Raw genomic sequence first — 21251 nt, 5'->3', positions numbered from 1 at the left:
TCTTTGTCAGTAGAGTCTGTCATTTTAAATGTTACTTAGCATTATATTACAGAATTTGGTAATCATATTTACTTAATGCCTTCTGTTGTATCTGATTTGCAAAATACTGTCTCATTTTATGTGGCTTCGCCTGCTTAAGAAAGTAATTACTGCTCAGTCTCCCCTATGCTCCCTCGAATCATACATCTCTTTGATGGTATGTTTTTACTTCCTGATCTGAGCTTTAATGAGGACTTGAAAATAACATAATAACATGATTGTACATGATCTAATTAATCATGCACTTTGTAACTTTTGCTTTGTGTTAATCGTATGTTCCAGGACTACTTCACAGACCTAATCACTAATGAGAGCATTAATTACTTCAGAATGTCTAAGAGGATATATCCCCATAGGCCCATAATGATGGTCATCAGCCACGCTGCGCCCCATGGCCCCGAGGATTCGGCACCGCAGTTCTCAGAGCTCTACCCCAACGCTTCACAGCATATGTAAGTCAAAATCACACGCTGCCAGACCCGCTCCTTCTATCTGCTTCTTGTGAGGTATTTGTTTATGGAGAGGCGTAGGGACAGAGAATTCAAATATAAGAAAGCCGTAGTAAGTGGTGAATGTTTGCTTGCTTCTTTTGCTGTGCTTGCTCCTTTTGGGGAGGAGAGTGACAGCTCTGACCATTATTAAAGCAGAGAGAAGCTCTTTTCCTCCTGGGAAGTTGTGGGAGATTAAAAGGTCAGTATTTGGCTTTGTAAGGGCAGCTTCTTACAACACCCTGAAAATATGTAGACACGGGTCAGGATCTGTTGGAAAGATATTACTTCCTTCGTCTTCCTCTAAGATACGTGCTTCCTGGGCTCTAACTAACTGAATGCATTGAGAGGAAAAAACACCCTTTTGTAGCTTTTGAGTGCACCAGATTTATTTATAGACTAGATCTGGCTGATTCCCAAAGCAGCCTATTAGACTGCATTTTTAAATAACATGCTTAATTTTTTCTGGTGATTATATTATAATAAAAAAAAGAACTCTTCATTTTATTTCTAGAACTGAGGCCAACTCCAGATGAAAATCTGAGGATAGTCCTGGATTTAACAGCTTGCTTTATAACTTCAATATTCTGGGTCCTTTTCACAGTGAGGTGACAGGGAAGCTTTCCATCGCCCTTCTGTCTACCATGGGCATGTGGACCGCTCTTCCCATTTGTGCTTAAACAATGTCTTTGCACCTCCTTCCACACAGTCAAAAACTTAATAAAATATTTTAGCTGGTTTGTACATTGATTTGGCCTCTGAAAATGAGGAGGAATCGGCTCACTCTGTGGTCTACAAATTGCATTTTGGACACACTGCAGTAGCTTACATGCAGGGATGTTTTTTGTAGTTACATTAACTAGTTTAAAATTGCAAGGAGTAGCAGTTACTGCATAAACTGCATGCATAAACTGATCACTAGTTGGGGCCAGAAAGAGATTTGCTGTTCATGGCATATGGTTAAATATTTGTTAGTTTGTCCTCTTTTTAATCCTCTTATTGGTGGCTACTTTCTAGATATGCCACTTTCCCTGACCTTACATTCTTAACTATATTTTTCTTACCCTATATTCTCAACGATCCCACATTCCTGAGGCTAGTCTTTGCAAGTAATGCAAACCAGTCAGCAATGTTCCATAGTTATTTAGATATTCAGGGTAATTCCTACCTGTGTATAGAAGTGATGAGATTGATACTTTAATTTGTAAATATTCACTTGAAAATGGTTCTCAAGTAATCATCCTGAAGAATTACTATCACCTTTTCATGTCCTAAAGGTAAAATAAGATAGACATGAACTCATAGAACCTGTCATATTGGGTTGTATGAAAGATCTTTCTAACTCAGTATCTGGAATTATGTGTTCCAGTAGAAAGCAGCAGGGAATGCTTAGGGGAAAAAAAAAAACAAGAGAGATTCCTTTTCCTCATTTTTCCAGCTTCTGAAAATCACCAGCTCAGGTGAAGCATCTAGGCCACTCTGCCCCATTCTCTTTGCATCAGTCTGATCTCTTTTTGAACTGCGGTGGCAGCCCCACCACCTTGTGGCAACAAGTTCCACAGTGTCACCCCCTGCGTCGGAGACCGCCTTTTCTTTCCTTCTAAACCTGGAGCTTACCCATGCCAGTGTCCCCTGCTTCCCGTCCTGTGAAGAATGATGAATAGTCACTACATCAATTTTAATGGACCTCTCCCATGTCTTCTTTCAATCACCCCTTTTCATAGCAAGAGAGTTATATCTATTTGTTCTTGCTCTGTTCAACAGATTGCTTCCCGTTTAGTGGCACAGATTGCCTGGCCTCAGGCAAGCCATCCTGTTTGCTGGGGGACTATCCATCATACAGGAGGGTAGGATTCAAACTGTTTCCGCTTAGCTGTGGGGACCATGTCTGGAAGAAAAGCACTGAATCATTGTATCTCACCCTACCTCTCCCCAGGCCAAAGCAACTCATTTTAGGCTCCATGCTCACTGTCTTCTGACAAAAGAGTGCCTGTAAGAACTTGCATTGGTTTATCATGCTCCTGACACTTTCTACTCCTTGGTGTTTTCAGCTTACTTGTTTTCTAGCTTGCACTGCTAGAACCAATGGGTTTAGTTAGTCTCCAAAATGTTAACCACCCCTTCACCTTATGCAGGTTACACATCACCTGCAAAGATCAAGAGAAAATCCTAGTTATCTATTTGCAAGCTTAGTTTCATTTGAGTGTGCTTGTGTAAATTAATTTTTATTTGCATGGATTCCTGGAGTCTAAATACCTTGCTCTGCTAGGTTACTTGTGAAATAGCCCAGAATATGAGACTTAGCTGTGCTTCTTGTCTTCTGGTGTTGTTGATTTCTTGGCAACCTTCTTGTAAAGAGTTTTTTCTCTAGAGATCCTTTATGGGTTGTTTTGTGTTTCTTATTGCACTGACTGACTGCATGTGTTAGAATTCAGTCTGCAGACTAAGAAATGAGACAAACTGAAGATAAACTGCCAATCTGGGGGGCTGAAGCCTCCAAATAACTGATTTCTCTAGCAAAAATATTAGCAACATGCTCTAAAAGATATAAGAAGTTCAGTTCTCACAGAAATATTTGGTGCTCCCTGTGAAAACAGCACAAGAACAAATAAAATCCCTCCTGCCAAGGTTTGTGTAATTCGAACATTTAACCCTTAGGTTTTCTTCCTTGGTGGTCAAGCACCATTTGAATCTCTTTCTTTCTGACCTTGGGTGACAGCCATCTGACCTTGGATTTTGTTTTTAAAAATGTAGTTGCTATATCATGTTACTGTAACGCCTCCCTCCAACAAAGAAGGGAAACCAGGTCAAAAGCTGCTTGCTGGCTTTACAAACTGAGATGGAAGGTTATACCTACAAACCAAGGATTAAGATAGCCTGTCAACCACATGTGAGGGGAAGTTTTGCTTAAAGGACAGTAGCTGAAGCAGGCCCTTAAATTACGTGACATTTCTTTGCTGGTAAAGTGCCTATCATTTGATTGAAATACTGCCTTTATGAATTTTAAAAAAACACACACCAGAAGTTTGTTTAGAAGAAGTTTTCCACTTGCGCGTACGCAGAGGGGAGCGGCTATGGCAGGAAATACTTCAGTTCAGGGAGAGTTCTGCCCTCAAATGCGGGTGCCCGTTGGTCTCATTTCCCCACTTAAGAACAAGGAAAGACGACAATCAAATGAATGCAGCAGCAAAGCCCGTAAGGTTTATGAAAAACCCATCAAAGCCAAAAAGAAAAGGAAGAATTAACATGCCATCATTACCTTACAGTCCCATCCTCCTCAGCACAAACAACCTGCTGGAGTGGCCTGAAAAGTCTTACAAGGACTAGAAATGTAATGATGTGTACACTGTTTAATCATTAATTTTAAGTGATCCCTGTTAATTCTCATTAGCTCCAGTTTAACAGACTATATCATACTGGAAGCAGCAGACACTCTCGATTGTTCTTAAGCGTCCATTCTCCCTCCCACACTCCCACCTCTCCTCTCCTTAAAACATGTCCTATTTCTGACACCTAAAAATATTTCTGACACCTAAAAATATTTCTGAAAGTTTATGCTGGCTGCTATCACCATAATGAGTGATATATTTTCTGAAAATAAATCAATAAATCATACGAATGCATGTACTCTAGCTATGCCCAGAAGTTATTTCTGTGGAAGAAAATGGGACTGGAGAAGATGTACTAGATGAAAGCAATACATAGATTTTTGCTGTGGTAATGAACATCATCTGTTGGGGAACGGGGTTGCTAGACCTTTGGGAATGCTGTTGTTAAATATGAAGTTATGCCACAAGAGATGGTTCTCTAGGTGTCCCTGGCAGCCGTTACAGGGGAATCTTGTTCCATCAGAGAGCTGAGCAGGAAAGCTCTGACTCAAAGGATGCTCTAATGAAAGCCTGAATTCTCATTTATGCTCAGGGCCTCTGGCCCTTTAACTTCCCTTTACCTTCCAGTGTGAACCAGTCTTAGGGGAGCTGTGAATCAGACCTAAGCTGTTTATAAGCTGCAAAGTAAACAAACATTAGAAGCAAAAATCTGCGGGAGGCAGGTTTACTGAAAAACGTAAAAAATGGAAATCTGAAACACTGCCGGCTGTTCTGAGTCAAAGATCCTTGGGCTGGCAGGAGGACTGACAACCAAATTTTATGGTTACCTGGAAGCAATCCTATTGCCAGGCTAAATACCTTAGGGGGAGCAGCTAGAAATGGTATCTGGGAAGAGATCAGAAAGCTTCCCAAGGTAATGTGAGAAAAGGTAGATGATATGAAAGGCAGAGCTTTAAATTTCCATTTAAAGATAGTATGAAAGGTGCTGAACAACCAGGTTTGGCGGTAGTGGTGTGTTTGCAGTAGTGAAGCACGAAGAGCAATGCTGTTGCACCCCCAGATCCCCAGGGCAGTCTTAACTGTGCATTTGGGGTGCAAGATGGCTGTATTCAGGGTGCCTTCTTGTCACTGAGGCCAAGTATCAAACATCTGCCAGCTACAGTGGTATTTCTTGCAACGTGAACACTTATCCATTAGAGTAGGATCACACATTTTGTATCAGTAATGAATCTTGACATGTCAGTGTGTCTTGTCACAGCTGACCTGAGGCCCACTTGGACTCCTGACTTAGAGATAAATGATCAAAATCATCACATACATCATTGAGAGTGTGACTTTAAACCGGACTAGAAGAAATAGCGTGATATAGAAATGTGGTAAGATTCTAGTTACACATTTAACTTCTGCAGCAGCAACAAATAATTTTTCCTAAAATAAAAAGGTGTTATATTTAAGGGGTAACAACTTTTTTTTTCTTCTTTATTCCAAAATATAGTGGCTGTGTTACACTTCAGGAGTGAAACTTTCATACCTCACATCCCCAGATATATAAATATCCCTGGGTTTAAAAGATTCCTCTTTTAAAAGGCAGTGAAAGTAGACACAGAATGATGAAATTCATCTTCACATTAATACTGGTCGTATTTTTTTGACTTTTAATTTTGTCCAGAACCTAGGCTTCCTGCTTTCCAAGAACAGTATCTAAACCTGGAAGTCTACTTTCCCTGGAAACAAAGGATTTGCTTCCTTTGTTTATTTACTCTTTTTCTGAAGAAACATGACCACTTATGCAATGTTTGCTAATCATATTTCAAAGAATAATATAGGTGTTAATTTTGTACAGAAACCATTCATTTTTCACAATGAGTTTTACCATAGGTATTATTTTTAAATGTTCTTGACTTTTATTTTTATGAAACGAAAATGTTCCTGGGGCATATAAGTACTGTATTATTTACACTAACTGGAGGACTCCCAATCCAAACAGAAGATTAGCCAAACACTTTTGGGATAAATACCCCTGAGAACTCTATGGAATTATTCACAATCAACATTTTTAGGCAGTATTTTTGTGAACATAATTTTTTTTCACAGGAGGGAATTAGGAGATTGTAAATAGAGGCAAACGCAGATTTTCAGTATGAGCAATTGAGCAAATGTTTGTAAACGTGCTTGTTTCTTTCCATATGAACCCATCTGAAATGGAAATGTATATGTTTAGATCAAACTTTTAGAAAACAAATGTTAATTTAAAGTTACACTGAATTCTGGGAGCTCTTAAAACATGCTGTACTCTGCTTTATTTCTTTTCCACACAGATACCGCAACTGTGTAAACAGCATTAGCCAAGCTGAATCTCCCATTCCTTTCTTAACCTGTAAAGTATCTTTTTGTAATAATGATTTGCAGAAGGGCTTTATTCCATTTGTTTCATTAAATATCACACAAAAAGCAATCCAGTTACTAGTAGAAGATAGTGTAATTCATTTCTGAATGATTTGCTATTTGAGGACCCCATTTCAATATGTCCTCAAGTACAAGCATCCATTGTTTTGGGTTGCTTAACTTAAAGTTATTGTGGTACCTTAGAAGCCAAATAAGATGCATTCTCTATTTTAAACTTAAAAATTAAATATGCAAATATAGTAAATATGTTGTCAGTAAGAATAATTGAAATGTGTGATATGAAATGTTGATTGTTCCTGTAACTGAAGGTTATTGAGAACTTTTGGATTCAGGCCACAAAGCTGAATGCTAATATAATTGCTTTCATCTCAACGTAACTCGAACTGTCTATTTGAACCAATGCTTACAGATAAATAAATTATAGATTTCATGGTGAATCTTTCCTTAAAGAGAAAAGTGTGCTAGTGCTTATAGATATTTACTCCTTCCATAACCTATAGAACACTTTGTTATCACCACTGTGGGCTTTCTTGCTGCAGTTTAACAGGTGGTAAATAGACAGTGAATGCAATTACCATGACATAGCATGAACAAAACGATGCACGTTGATGCAGAGACATTAAGTGCTAACAGAACTCAAACCACACAAGTCACGCCTTTCCTGAGGAGACTGTAATCTAAGGCTAGAGAAGACTAATACTAATTTACTTCTTTTGTTTTTGCAGATGTGCACATAAAATGGAATGATTTCTCTGTAAATTTATTCACATAGGTGAATGATTACAAAATCTCAGGGTGAATTATTTTTCTCATTCTGAGAATGCGTTTATGGGAAAGTGCATGACTGGGTTCAGCATTTGTTATTGTTAAGTATTTGGGATTTTTTTGTTAGTTAAACTGAAGGTATCAGTTTGAAATTTTATGAACCTGACATCTTCCAGCGTCCTGCCCAGGGCCAGAACAGACATGTCATGGAGTGCCAAGAAGTCTCTGTGTAGTAAGTTCTGCACAAGTGTGTGTTGGACAAACACAAGTGAGCAACTGAGCGATCTAGATCTGCCCAAGCTAGTACAGCCTACAAGAATGACAAATACTGTTCCTTTTTAGTACAGTAATCATTTGCTCTCTCAATCCTTACCCTCTCTACAGATCTAATATTCATGTAGTATGTTGCTGGTCTTTTTAGAACCGACCTACATGAAGGAGAGCACTTTTTCCTGTTATCTATTTTTGTAACATGTAAAATGAACACTCAGTCAGTCTCCGGGCACACGTTCAGAAGTTTAAGTGCTTTACTATTTGCTGGTCAACTAGCAAGAACGACCTTGAAATCAGAAACTGCCCCTTACTGCACGCTGGGGCAGCATCTGAGCTGTTCAGGGGCAGCCCAGCAAGGCCCAACAGGCGGGTGAGCAGTAGCTCCTTGCCAGACTTAGAGGCCATGGACAGCCTGAAAATAACGGGGTACCTGGCACCGTCTGCTGACCACAGATCAATGGCCACCCCCCACTCCCACCAAAGGCAGCCCCAGGGAGCGCTGCCAACAGGGCGGGCACACAGGGCGTGGCACGTCAGCTAGGGCGTGGCGCGGCAGTTCGCACAGCAGTTCGCGTGGGAGAGCATTCCACGGGCCGAGCAGGAGACTTGGAGTACACATAACCCAGCAACCGGGCAACGTTCTGTGACCATCTGCGCGGGTCAAGGGCGCTCCTCCTCCCTGACCCTCAAGGCAGAATGGTGGGCACTCGTCTGAGAGCAAAGGCCACGGCTCCGGCTTTGGGGTCTGCACCACCTGCCCCAGCGGTGGCCGATGCCTCCGCCCAGACGGAGCTGCTGAAGGGAGCGGCTGCAGCGCAGACCTCAGACTGCAGGGAGTGCCTGGGCCTCTCTCCTGGGGCAGGGACAGGCGGCAGACCTGCCTGCACAACGCGTGCCCAGGGGGAGGACCTCCTGTGGCAGGTGGCTGAGCCTGACATTTTTGCCTGACTTCCTCTTTGTTGGGATGCATGGCTCCTGAGCTTTTCCCAAGAAAGCTGGTTTATATTCAAGAATCACCTCCTCCAAGCTCAGGAGCGATGCCTACAGAGGGTGGAAGCAAGGACAGATATCCTGGGAGGAATACAGAGAAATTGTCTGAGCAGCCAGGGGTCAGGTTAGGAAAGCTAAAGCCCTGATAGAATTAAACCTGGTCAAGGGCAACAAGAAAAGCTTCTATAGGTACATGGGGGATAAAAGGAAGACTAGGGAAAATGTGGGCCCTCTCCAGAAGGAAATGGGAGACATGGTTACCCAGGATATGGAGAAGCTGAGGTACTCAATGACTTTTTTGCCTCAGTCTTCGCTGGCAAGTGCTCAAGCCTCACCGCCCAAGCTGCAGAAGGCAAAGGCAGGGACTGGGAGAATGAAGAGCCACCCACTGTAGAAGAAGATCAGGTTTGAGACCATCTAAGGAACCTGAAGTGCACAAGTCCATGGAACCTGATGAGATACATCCATCGGTCCTGAGGGAACTGGAGGATGAAGTTGCTAAGCCACTATCCATCATATCTGAGAAGTCGTGGCAGTCCGGTGAAGTTCCCACTGAAAAGGGGAAACATAACCCCCATTTTGAAAAAGGGAAAAAAGGAAGATCCGGGGAACTACAGGCCAGTCAGTCTCACCTTTGTGCCTGGGAAGATCATAGAACAGATCCCCCTAGAAGCTATGCTAACACACATGGAGGACAGAGAGGTGATTCGAGACAGACAGCATGGCTTCACCAAGGGCAAGTTCTGCCTGACCAACCTAGTGGCCTTCTATGATGGCATGACTACATTAGTGGATATGGGAAGAGCTACAGATGTCGTCTATCTGGATGTCTCTAAGGCCTTTGTCACGGTCCCCCACAACATCCTTTTCTCTAAACTGGAGAGATATGGATTTGATGGGTGGACTATCTGGTGGATGAGGAATTGGTTGGAAGGTCGCATCCAGAGGGTAGTGGTCAACAGCTCAATGTCCAGATGGAGATCAGTGACAAGTGGTGTCCTGCAGGAGTCCGTATTGGGACCAGTACTGTTTAATATCTTCATCAGTGACATAGACAGTGGGATCAAGTGCACCTCAGCAAGTTTGCAGATGACACCAAGCTGAGTGGTGCAGTCGACAGGCCTGGGGGACAGGATGCCATCCAGAGGGAGCTGGACAAGCTCGAGAAGTGGGCCCGTGTGAACCTCATGAGGTTCAACAAGGCCAAGTGCAAGGTCCTGCACCTGGGTCGGGGCAGCCCCTGGTATCAATACAGGCTGGGGGATGCAGGGATTGAGAGCAGCCCTGCTGAGAAGGACTTGGGGGTACTGGGGGATGAAAAGCTGAACATGAGCCGACAATGCACACTCACAGCCCAGAAGGCCAACCGTATCCTGGGCTGCATCAAAAGAAGCGTGGCCAGCAGGTCGAGGGGGGTGATTCTGCCCCTCTACTCTGCCTGGTGAAACCCCACCTGGAGTACTGCATCCAGCTCTGGAGCCTTCAGCACAGGAAAGACACGGACCTGTTGGAGCGGGTCCAGAGGACGGCCACGAAAATGATCAGAGGGATGGAACGCCTCTCCTATGAAGAAAGGCTGAGAGAGTTGGGGTTGTTCAGCCTGGAGAAGAGAAGGCTTCGAGGAGACCTTATTGCAGCCTTTCAGTACTTGAAGGGGGCTTATAAAAACGGTGGGGACAGACTTTTTAGCAGGGCCTGTTGCAACAGGACAAGGGGGAATGGTTTTAAACTAAAAGAGGTTAGATTAAGACTAGATATAAGGAAGAAATTTTTTATCATGAGGGTGGTGAAACATTGGACCAGGTTGCCCGGAGAGGTGGTAGATGCCCCATCCCTGGAAACATTCAAGGTCAGGTTGGACAGGGCTCTGAGCAACCTGATCTAGTTGAAGATGTCCCTGCCCATGGCAGGGGAGTTGGACTAGATGACCTTTAAAGGTCCTTTCCAATCCAAACTATTCTATGATTCTATGATTCTAAATGACAAGATAGCCTCCATGACTGAGAAGAGGCAACAGAAGGCACAGTACATATCTTCAACTTTATATTCCCAGTGCTAAGAGGAATCTAGGAAATGTAGATGTCGGTGTTACTTTACAGCAGTACTTGTCAATACAGAGCAAAGCCATTCCCAAAAATGGAAGAATAGAAATGGTGACAGACTGTGCCATGATGACTTTCAAGGGCTTATAACACTTGAACACTTAGTTGATATCTCTGACTGCTTCAAGAAAAAAATGTTGTGATAAACAGTTATCACTGACAAGGAAGAGGTCTGTCTACTTGGAAAGGTTTTCAGAAATCAGCAATATTCTCCCCAGAATTCACCTCTGTTTTGTGTGTTTGTTTGTTTGTTTGTTTTACACAAAAAAAGGTAGACAGATCTGAGGGCAATGTCAGATCTTGTGCCTGGCAAGCAGTGCCGTTCTGGTGGATTTCTGCAAGGCACAACAAACAGGGGTATGCAGCGAACATAGACGAGCTGTGGGATTTCTTGATTCTTTTCTGTCTCTTCCCTAGTACTCTTTCTCCTCCACTTTGGACCCCTGTTTCACATTTCCCCATCAGTCACTGGCACTGGATATTTCACAGAAGGTCCTGTTGCTTGAATTGTCTGGGAGGAAAATTCTGCTCACTCTCTGCCTACTGCATTTCTCACCCAGAGAATTCAAAACGCATTTGGAAAGTGTCTGTGAAAGGTTTTAACCGCCCTGCTAAACCTTTGAGTGCTGCTTTTAAAGACTGTCCATTATGTGGAGGAGGCTTCTGACAATGGCCTGGGAACATGAGACCTGAGCCTGCTTCAGCAGCTGGCTCTCCTTCCTGGCACAGCGGCAGGCTGTCACGGCGCTGCCGGCTGAGCGCGGCTCACAGCCACCTCATCCCTCCATGGCAGGGGCACTCAGGAGTCCGCTGAAAAAAAGCAGGGTTTTGCTGGAAAATGCTGATTAATCAAAACTGAGCTCTTTCATGGGAAAACATCTCATTTGACAACTTCCAAAGAAACCGAGGAAAGTTTTGCACTGGAAGTGTCCTCCTTTTCTGTCAATGTGCCTAATACCTGATAGGTGACCAAAACTCCCAAGACTTGCTTCTTCAAGGTCTAGGGCTCCATCAGTCCATCTGCTAGGGCTGCTGGCTAGCCAACAATCTAAAGAACTGTGCTCCTGGGCTCAGTTTCATTAATTTTGTGGTAGTATTTCCACATTCCTTTGAAAAATCAGACTTCTACCATGGGAAATGTCAAAATTTTGACTTTTCAACCTGAAATAAAAGAACTTCCAGCAGAAAAGGAATTTCGCTTTATCTTTGTCTTTGCTAACCTTTCCATGCTTCTTCAGAAGGAAGTACTCAAAGAAATGTTCACAAATCCTGTGGTACCATTGTCTCACTTCTGTTTTCCCTTGATGCTAATGGTTAAGTAGGTTAGTCAAAACTAGCTGTATGTACTAGAAGCACACATACTTCTCAAATTCTACCTAAATTCTCAAAAATAATCTCCAATTAAAATGTGGACTGCATTAATTTATTGCAGTTGACTATCAGTCTATTACGTTGTCCATTCAGCCAATTTTTATCCTCGGAATATATAGTTATATGTCATACGTACTATAGCTGATACAGTAAAAAAACCTGCTTCAGTAAAATTAGCTGCTTCCACCGTTCTGTGATCACATACAACCATGTCAAGAAAAATGAAAGCTAAATGAAGGACTGGTCAAAGGTGTGACTTTAAGTTATCGGTATACAATGTTCTGATATTGTATAGTGCTACCTCTTACGAAAGGACAACTACACATAAACATCTCCATGGGGAAAACATAGCTTTGGGTAATGCACATATTAAAATTATCAGTATCTAAACAATAAATTAATATTGAATTGTATTTTTGTTATAAACTGAAAAAAGAACCATAGGAATCAAATTAATCCAATCATACAACAGCATTTTTTCATTTTCTATTTATGTTTATTTTTCAAAGGTAATGCTGTAATACATGTATCACGTACTGCAGTGTATTAGAAACAGGGAAAAAATAAAACCCAAAGACCTTCATTAAAATGGCAAAGCCTAGATTCTCAAAGCCTAGATTCTGCAAGTGTTAGAGAAGGAAAGTGGTCATACGTAGGTGAAACCATTACAGGACATGGATTTTGTTTGGTTTCTCTTCACCTTTTAGTTGTCATGTATGTTAAGTATAAAAGGAAGATTGATGGAAAGCTTTTGTACTGTGCAAATCTGTATAGCAAATTTACTTGGCATAATTTTTGCAGTACCTTTTCTTTAGAGGTGATATATCTGTGAATATAATCTTGTTTCTTATATGATATCCTTCAAAAATTCACCAGCTGTGGATAGAACACCTCTCTTAAAACTTTCCTTTGATGTTTGTGTGAACTCCTAAAGCATCATTCTTTACTTCAGTAGGACTCTGTGCCATACTCCTTCTTAGTACCCGTATCGATAGCAGTATTGCTGAATATTGTTCAATATTGTTGTCATAGTTGATGTTATGTTGGTAATGTACTGTGCTTTGTATTCACATAAAAAAAATAACACCTCAACAGTATTTAGTGTATAAATAAATGTTATTTTGGTATGTGCAGAATTTGCACATCTACCACATCACTGGGTGTCACTGGGACATAGCTCAGGTGAGGACCAAGGGCAAGTGATGGAGACTGAATGTGAGTCTGGAGTCAACGGTGCTGGTTGCAGCACTTCCTCAGCTCTCCCCTTCAAAGCCTCAGCACGGCTTCGTATCAGAGCTGACCCTGCGCCCAGGCTGCCAGCCCCAAGGGGGTTGTACTCAGGGTCCTGACAATGCCTGCACTCACCTTTGGTGATGGGGAGGGGAAAAAAGGCAGTGCTTTTGCTCTGTGGGGCATCTTGAACACTGGTAACACCGGTGTTACTGTTCTTATCTTAGTACTGAGTACTAAATTTCTTTATCTCACAGGAAAATATCTTTTTTGTGAGTTTCATTGAACTTGTGCTAATATAAAGGTAATTTCCCCACTGGAAGCATCAGGGCAATTTACATTAATACTAAGGGGAAGTAGTCATCTTTGATCTCTGACTTTCTTCATTTTTCTACTTGTCTTTATGGGATGCATCATTCAGATGAGCATTTTTAACGATTACAGATTCTTTTGAGAAATAGGTTTTGGCGTATCCCAATATTAACATGGATCTGGTAGTGGTCTTTGAGCCTGAAAGAAAGTTCAGAAAGCAAGTAGTTAAAAAACGTTGAGGAAGTAATTTATGAACCAATGAAGCTTGGAAGCCACTGAAGTGGTGTTTGTGATATTTTTTACATTAGGAATACCAGCTACTACATGTTATATGTGATTTAACCATTTGTTGGCTATTCCTGTGTTAGAGGAGTTCCCACCTTCCTCTGATGCCTGTGATGCTGCACAACTTTTCAGATCCTTTCTTTTCTTCCCAGCACTCCCAGCTATAACTATGCACCAAACATGGATAAGCACTGGATCATGCAGTACACGGGGCCCATGCTGCCTATCCACATGGAGTTTACAAATGTCTTGCAGCGCAAAAGGCTTCAGACCCTGATGTCAGTTGATGACTCTATGGAAAGAGTGAGTTCAAGAAACTACTGGGAATACAATCTTATTAGTCAAATACAAAATTAAATGAATTCTTTCTTTACCTTCAGCAACCACAGCCTGGGCAGAGCCTCTGGGCTACAAAGAATTGCTCCACATATCCTCAGTAGAAATGAATTCTGTTTATGTTCACTACAACATAGTGCCAAGCTCCTCGCTTGCTTCTTTCAATTGCTGGGTGAATAAACTGATGATTTTTTAAAAGGGGAAAGTCACTGGGCCTAATATAAAGCCTGGTATTAACAGAAGATGCATCACCTGCGTGTACACTTGGATAGACACAGGTGCACACATGACAACATCTATTCATTTCACACACTCCCTTCACAGTTCATCCTTCAGCTGAAATCTGGGAATTGGCAAATCACAGCAACTCAGGTGTCAGTCTGCTAGTGTTTGCAGAAGTTAGGCAACGCAGTGTACAGCTAATTATAGGTAACGTGATACATGAACTATTAGGTGTACTTTGCACGACTTTTTGTTCAAAAATCAAGCACCATGACCAAAGATCTTCCCCCAGAGACATTTCTTTAAACTTTAATAAAAATTTACAGCCTTTTCCCAAGCCCACAACTGTAAGGAATGAGAAAGTTGTAGACTAACACAGTAAATCAAATCTGAGTACCATTTGCCCTAAAGCTGTAGCAGACTTTTTTCCCAAGCTGTGTTTGAGTACACAATGACTTTTGGACATACTAATGCAGCTATATTAGTATTAACACATTTTGCTATTTTAATTTTCTGGACCTGTTTAATTTTCCCTTCTGCCAAATGTGAAATTGAACTTGTAAGTTGAATTTTTTAACAGCACAGTAAAGACGAGATGTAAAAATGTCCATCCCCAGAATGTCTGTTTCAACAACCTCATCGATGTCATGTTTGGTTCTGTGTATTTAAGGGAGTGAAATGATGGTTATACATGATTATGCACAAAACATGTTTGGCTACATTTAATTCAGAGTTTTTCCTATGCTGTGTTGCAGTTATACCAAATGCTTACAGAGATGGGAGAACTGGAGAATACCTACATTATTTACACTGCTGACCATGGTTACCATATCGGGCAGTTCGGACTGGTCAAGGGGAAGTCAATGCCGTATGACTTTGATATTCGAGTTCCTTTCTTTATTCGTGGTCCAAGTGTAGAGCCGGGATCAGTGTACGTTCTCTTATGTCTCTAGCACAGCTGTTGAACCTAATGTAAAATGTTTCTAAGAGCATGTAATTATCGCTCTATCTAGTTTCATTTCATAAAGGATGTCCTATTATTGCAGAGCAATGAGTGTTATAAAGAGGCTCGTCTTTCATTTTGCATATTATTAATAACTTATAACGCAGATAAGAATATATATTGTATAATGTGTAGTCCTGCAGGTTAGGTTTTGCTTTTAAAAGGTAGGTGCTCATCTTTATTGCTCACCTTCTGGTGTAGCAGAATGGATGGCATCATGCCCTCATTGTTAATGAGATAAGAGTAGTAGCTACTGCACCTCCTTGTTTTATTGTGCTTAGCTTTTTCTTTGTGATGAGAGTCTGCAGTACTGGCCTGTCGTTCTCAGAATTGTAGCCCTCAAAGGGGATTTTCTAAACGTAACACTTCTGTAGAGCTTTACATCTTCAAAGCCCTGATAAACATTCATTACCATTCTATTTCCAAGAGAATGTGAAGACTTACATATTGAACACGACAACTATGACCTTTTCTGTTGATTTGCAGAGTGCCTCAGATAGTTCTCAATATTGATCTCGCTCCAACAATTCTGGACATAGCAGGACTTGACACACCTCCAGATATGGATGGCAAATCTGTCCTAAAGCTTCTGGACTTGGAGAGACCAGGAAACAGGTGGGTCCCAGCATTTTTTTTTTAGCCATTTCAGAAGCAAACACCTAAGTAAATCAACAACTGAGTGGAAAAAGATTCTGTGAGAATGAGCTGTGTCATGCCAACGACCACAGCTTTCACATTTGAAGAATCTCTTAAATAGCACATCTATAAAATTGCAGGTATATATAAGTGGAGAGGTGTTTTTTCAAAAACAAATTGTTAACACTAGCAGTGCTATACATAGGTGCCAGCAGTAAATATTATTATTTTGCTTTCAGGTTTCGAACAAACAAGAAGACCAAAATTTGGCGTGACACGTTTCTGGTGGAAAGAGGGTAATTATTAGGGGTGAGAGAGTTTTGGGAGAGCCTGCCTGCTGGGAACACTCTCTTGTACATGCTTTCCTTTCTGGTCCCTCCTCTTCCTTTTTATGGTCAGCAAAGTAGTAAATTTTGCAACAAACTTACAGGCCTGACTTGTTTCCTAGTTTCCCACCACTGGCTTTGCAAGATTCTGCTACCTCTCAAGAAATTTGAAAGCATGCTTTTCTGGCGACTCTCCTAGCCTGTACCTCCTCTTTCTCTAACATTGTACTTGTGACCACTTATGTCATCATCTGACTCATTTTCTTTCCAAATCTCTGTTTCAAATCCAGCTGTGCAGAATCCTCTTATCAACTGATTTTGTATTTTCCATCACATATTGGAAGCATTTTTTATTTTTGTTCTACCTAAGAAAAGACTTATGTGTAAATGAGATTTATGAATATAACTGCTCCTCTTTTCACTGATCCTTCTTTACACCCTCTCACCTTGTCAATTACTGCTGTGAAAATTTTCTCGGAGTAAAAATTTTACAGCAATTTCCTTGTGGCACTTTTTGGCTTTACAGATTATGGAAATCTTGTGTGATGTAGTACAAAACAGTGCATATAAGACACATTGTAATATATAAGATATAGCCAAGCTAGTGGTGAATGAGTATGGAAGCCCTTTAGCCTCTTCAGCTGGGCTTTTCAGCCAGGCAAGTACTGCTTCAGCATGTTTTGCTTTGTGAAAGAACATACATTTGTGTATGAATGGTGCTGAACTGTATCAGTTAGACATATTTCAGCAGCCCTTATTTCTCTTTGGGTAATTTCCAGCAAATCACCTGAGGCTTTTTTTCATTACATGACCTACATGGAAGGTCAGTAACAGAAATGTGGGGATTTTTTTTTCCCTGAGAAGACATTAAATTTTTAAGTAGCTTTGCTTTTCCAGTTAAATTAATAATCTCCAGAGTTTAGAAGAATGTATTTAAAATATTCAACTTTATTTTTTTTAAAGCAAATTTCTACGCAAGAAGGAGGAATCCAACAAAAACACTCAGCAGTCTAATCAACTACCAAAATATGAGAGAGTAAAAGAATTATGCCAACAAGCAAGATACCAGACAGCCTGTGAACAACCAGGACAGGTAAGCCACAAACAACTGCAATCTTCTTTTTGCCACAGGCAAATACTTATTTTTTACTATGGGTCAAAAGAATTTGAAGAATATGGCATTTGGAAGATAGCTAAAAGACTATTATTCTGAATATCTTTCGAGCAAAGAAAACCAGCCACAAATTGCTCTAAGCAATGGTCCAATTTAAGGTGTTGGAGAGCTGGTCCTTAGTTTGCTTTCTCAGTACAGGGTTTATGGTAAAAATCCCATGCTCAAATATAACATTAGATGACTACTTTTTCTTTGATTCAGTGTATTGCTAAATATGCAAGATAACCTAATGATAATTATAAATAAGGGAGAGAACCTTTTTGAGCAGTGAAAGCTTGTACTCACTGGGCTAATTCAGAATTACTGAAGCAAATTGGTTAGTCCTATGGTTACACATGATTTCATTTGCTGGGATGAACAACTGGACAACACACTTGGTAATCATCATGCTTTATTATTTATTGAAACACCTTTAATAGAAGAGTCCCCTTGCTCAGAAGCGCTTGCTGTTTAAGGTCACTGTAAGGAATCAGACGGTGATACCCATACCCAAACATTACTTTTTCTTCTCATAGCCTTAATGATTTCAGTATAACGCCTGCCTGATACAAAGGTCTAATTGCCTGCTCGCAAAACCAGAAGTCACTGAACCCCTGACTAGTATGCTTACACCTGCAGCTCTGTAGTGTGTATACAGGGAGGGAGCTAAATTAAGAAAAAGTGAATCTGATCCCAAATTCTCTTCAATCCGTTCTGAATTAATGCTGAATTAATGTTACCTACGGTAGCATATGAAGGTGAATTTACTGGGGAGATGTGGAAGGGAGCTGTATGCCTTCCCACCGACACCACCTCCGATCAGGAACATGCTGGGGGCCCCAGGCAGCGGCTCGCACCCTCCCTGCCGTCCTCCCTCTCCGTCCCTGTCCCCACACAGCTCCCTGGAGGAGTGTGAGGTGATTTCTCCCAGGCAGGCGCTTGCGCCTTTCCCTCAGATGTTTGCTCAGACCGCTGCAGCCGGCTGTAGGCCTGGCGCTGAAATATCGGTAAACTGTTTTGAACGGGAGCATAAAGCCTCACTGTGCTCCACTTCCATCTGCAGCCACCCATGGTGCTTCACCCAGGGCAGGCAGAGCTCTGCACAACAAACCAGAGGGCACTGGGGACAGCTCGCTCACTTAAAGAAATGCTCCGTCCCTACCTTTCCCCTTTTCGTTCATTAGAGCGTAGTGTTACAGTAAATCTCGGTTAATCCCAGATTGGACTGGAATATGTTTTGGCTGGCATATCCTCGGTCAGGTCCTCTGTGACAGCTCTCACCTCACACATGGTCCTTAAACGTGGCCGCTTTTGAAGGGATATACACAATATCACAGTCTCACCCAAGAGCAAAGTTTTCAGGAGTTCAAACACTGCCATTGTAAACAGAGATTATATTTGAAAAATTTATATTTTTATATAAAAACCAAAGGAGATCAATGGAGTCATTTAGACTCTTAGACGCTAAAATGTTTAGTTTTAAAATACCAAAATATTTTCTTTGCAATTATTTCTTATATTTATTACCTCTTATGCCAAAATCCAGGCTTGGAATAGCTTTACTTTTCCACATGTGAATAGAAAAGGTTAAGTGCCCTGACCAGATATCACACCTGAAGAAGTAGGAAACACTGCTCACAGCCGTGTTCCCACCCCACTGCAGTAGACTTGTCTTTCCATCTGATATTGGTGAATCCCGTTTGATCAGAGGGAGAAGGCCTTGAGTCAGCAAGGAGCTTATGAGAGCAATGGTGTTTGATAGCGGCTCTCCCACCTACAAACTCCCATCGAGGTCCTTTAAATGCAGAAGATACACTGGCTCCACAGAGCCCAGCAGCCGTCCCTCATAGCTGAATGAAGGACAGGGCTGAATTGACCTTTTTAAGACCAATTTTCAGACCTAGCCATCAATGTATATAAATTATTTTCTTGAACAAAGAGAACAAAGTTGTCCCTGATACTTCTAACATCCTGAAGGCTTCTTGCAGGGATGCCAAAGTTAAACATGCCTACAGAAACCTCCCGTCAGACAGAGCAAGGGCAGTTTCTCTCTCAGGGATGGGCTATATGCAGTGCTCACAGGGAAGTCAACGTAGAATAGGAAGGGTGTGAATTTAAAGAGCAACACTGGAAATAACATGAACATCAGCAAGGCATTGCAGTGTGAAATAAGTGTCAGCAGGATTTTTTCCGTGTAGAAAAGTTCTTAAAGATAATTAAAAGCTAATAGGCCAAATAATTTTATTTTAGCCCACATGGTTCCTGATGTGCAATATGAGGCATCATAGTTTAATATGAGATTCTTCCAGCAGATTTCCCCTAGTCATTTTGCACCTTTTGGAAAAGAGAAAGAGGAAATATTGTTATGTGGGTCTTAACTTTGTTTTATCTTTTGAGATTCGTATCTTTAATTTAAATTACATAGGTGCATATACACGAAAAAATCTTCATTTTAATTATGATGGTTTATAATACTTCCTACATTTACTCTAACTGGTTGCAGTTAACATCACTTAAATTAAAATCGCCTTCACAGAATGAGTGATTGCTGACAGATTTTTAAATAATGAAATTATTCGTCTGTGGGAAGTTGCTGCTAAATGTCTGGAACGAAGAATAAGCATTTGGTGAATTAATACACCAATGTACTGTCTAGTACATTTAGAGCTTGTTCTTCAGTTTAATTTACTTTAGTCAATATCTAGTTCATTTGAAATGGAGAACACAATTGGGAGTTGAAAAAGAAGGTTTAATACAGGTTTTCCTGTATGAAAATGAGGTGTGATCCTGAGACCTGCTAGTTCCAAAATCTCCAAGGATGTGGTACTCAGAAAAATAATTGCTTCAGCTTATTCTCTATTTAATAAGTAACGTCTAAACAAAAAAATGAAAAACAAAGAAAAAAGAAAAAAAAAAGAACCTGGCATAGTAAAGGCACTTTTTAAATTAAATTTTTCAAAATTTTAATTTTTTTTCTATGCCTAATGTCTATCCGAAAGTAGGTAAACATAAAAAATGGAAAAAAAAGAAAATATTAAACATCTGTATAATTGCTATAATTATTCCATAATTTTTTAAGTTCTAAATGATTGTTTGCCAAAAAGAAATAGGAAATTTAAATTATAGATTACATTTAGCTGCTTATGGGTTACAAAAAAAAAAAGTTTTGTTTCATTAAGAAAAAATAGTTATAAAATGCATATGCAAAATTAAGTTAAACTACTTTCACCATGATTTTTGTTTTTATTTCAATGTTTTAGCACCATTGACAGATTGCATCACTTTCCTTGTAGAGCACCTTCCCCTTGCTATTTTTTCATAATCCCCTTTATGGGAGGACAGTTTCCAAAAGTTCACTCACCTCCTGGAGACCATATCAGAAATGAGATGCGCACAACTGCATGGATATGTTCGCCTTTGAGTTATGTTCAGCCAGTCATTAACTTGGGTCAGCACTGAGCCTTCACGGAGGAGAGGACTGCGCCTGCTGAGCTGCGTTAGCGAGAGCACAGCTAACAGGTCATGGGAAGCGATTACTCGCCTCTCCTTGGTGCCTGTGGGCTGCAGCTGGAGTGCTGTGTTTGGGTTGGGACCTCCATTAGCAGAGGGACATCGGTAAACTGGAGCAAGTCCAGTGGAGGACCCCAGAGATGGTCAGGAAGTACTGAGGAGGGACACAGGTTTGTTTAGCCAGGAGAACAGAAGGCGAAAGGGGAATCTAATTGCTTCCTTCAACTAACTAATGGCTAATTAGAGAGAAGACAGACCCAGGCACTTCTTGGAGGTGCACAGCAAAATGGCTATCAGCAACAGAGAAGCTGCAGCAAGGGCAAGTCTGACTAGGTGTGTGGAAAAAAGTTATCGTAAGAGTGATTAAGCATTGGAGCCCAAAGAGGCTGTGGAAAGCCCAACCTAATAATGTTGTTCCTACTTTGAGGAGGAGGTTGGACTAAATGACCTCCAGATGTTCCTTCCAGCAATTGCA

At 41.1% G+C, this 21251-nt stretch overlaps 1 protein-coding gene across 2 annotated transcripts in view; it reads left to right on the top strand.

Moving 5' to 3' along the window:
- Window positions 1-21251, top strand: part of SULF1 (sulfatase 1) — a 61252-nt gene that overhangs the window by 13990 nt on the left and 26011 nt on the right. For both annotated transcript variants that reach the window (XM_075141680.1, XM_075141681.1), the window contains exons 3-8: window positions 322-491; window positions 13743-13893; window positions 14904-15079; window positions 15638-15766; window positions 16027-16083; window positions 17077-17206. In XM_075141680.1, coding sequence (XP_074997781.1) covers window positions 322-491; window positions 13743-13893; window positions 14904-15079; window positions 15638-15766; window positions 16027-16083; window positions 17077-17206 — 813 coding nt within the window. The remainder of the gene's footprint in view (window positions 1-321; window positions 492-13742; window positions 13894-14903; window positions 15080-15637; window positions 15767-16026; window positions 16084-17076; window positions 17207-21251) is intronic.

This window comes from Calonectris borealis, chromosome 2 (assembly GCF_964195595.1).
Source record: "Calonectris borealis chromosome 2, bCalBor7.hap1.2, whole genome shotgun sequence".
NCBI classification, from domain to species: Eukaryota; Metazoa; Chordata; class Aves; order Procellariiformes; family Procellariidae; genus Calonectris; species Calonectris borealis.
The sequence above is the reverse complement of the archived record's forward strand: the minus strand, read 5'-3'. Positions and strand labels throughout refer to the sequence as shown.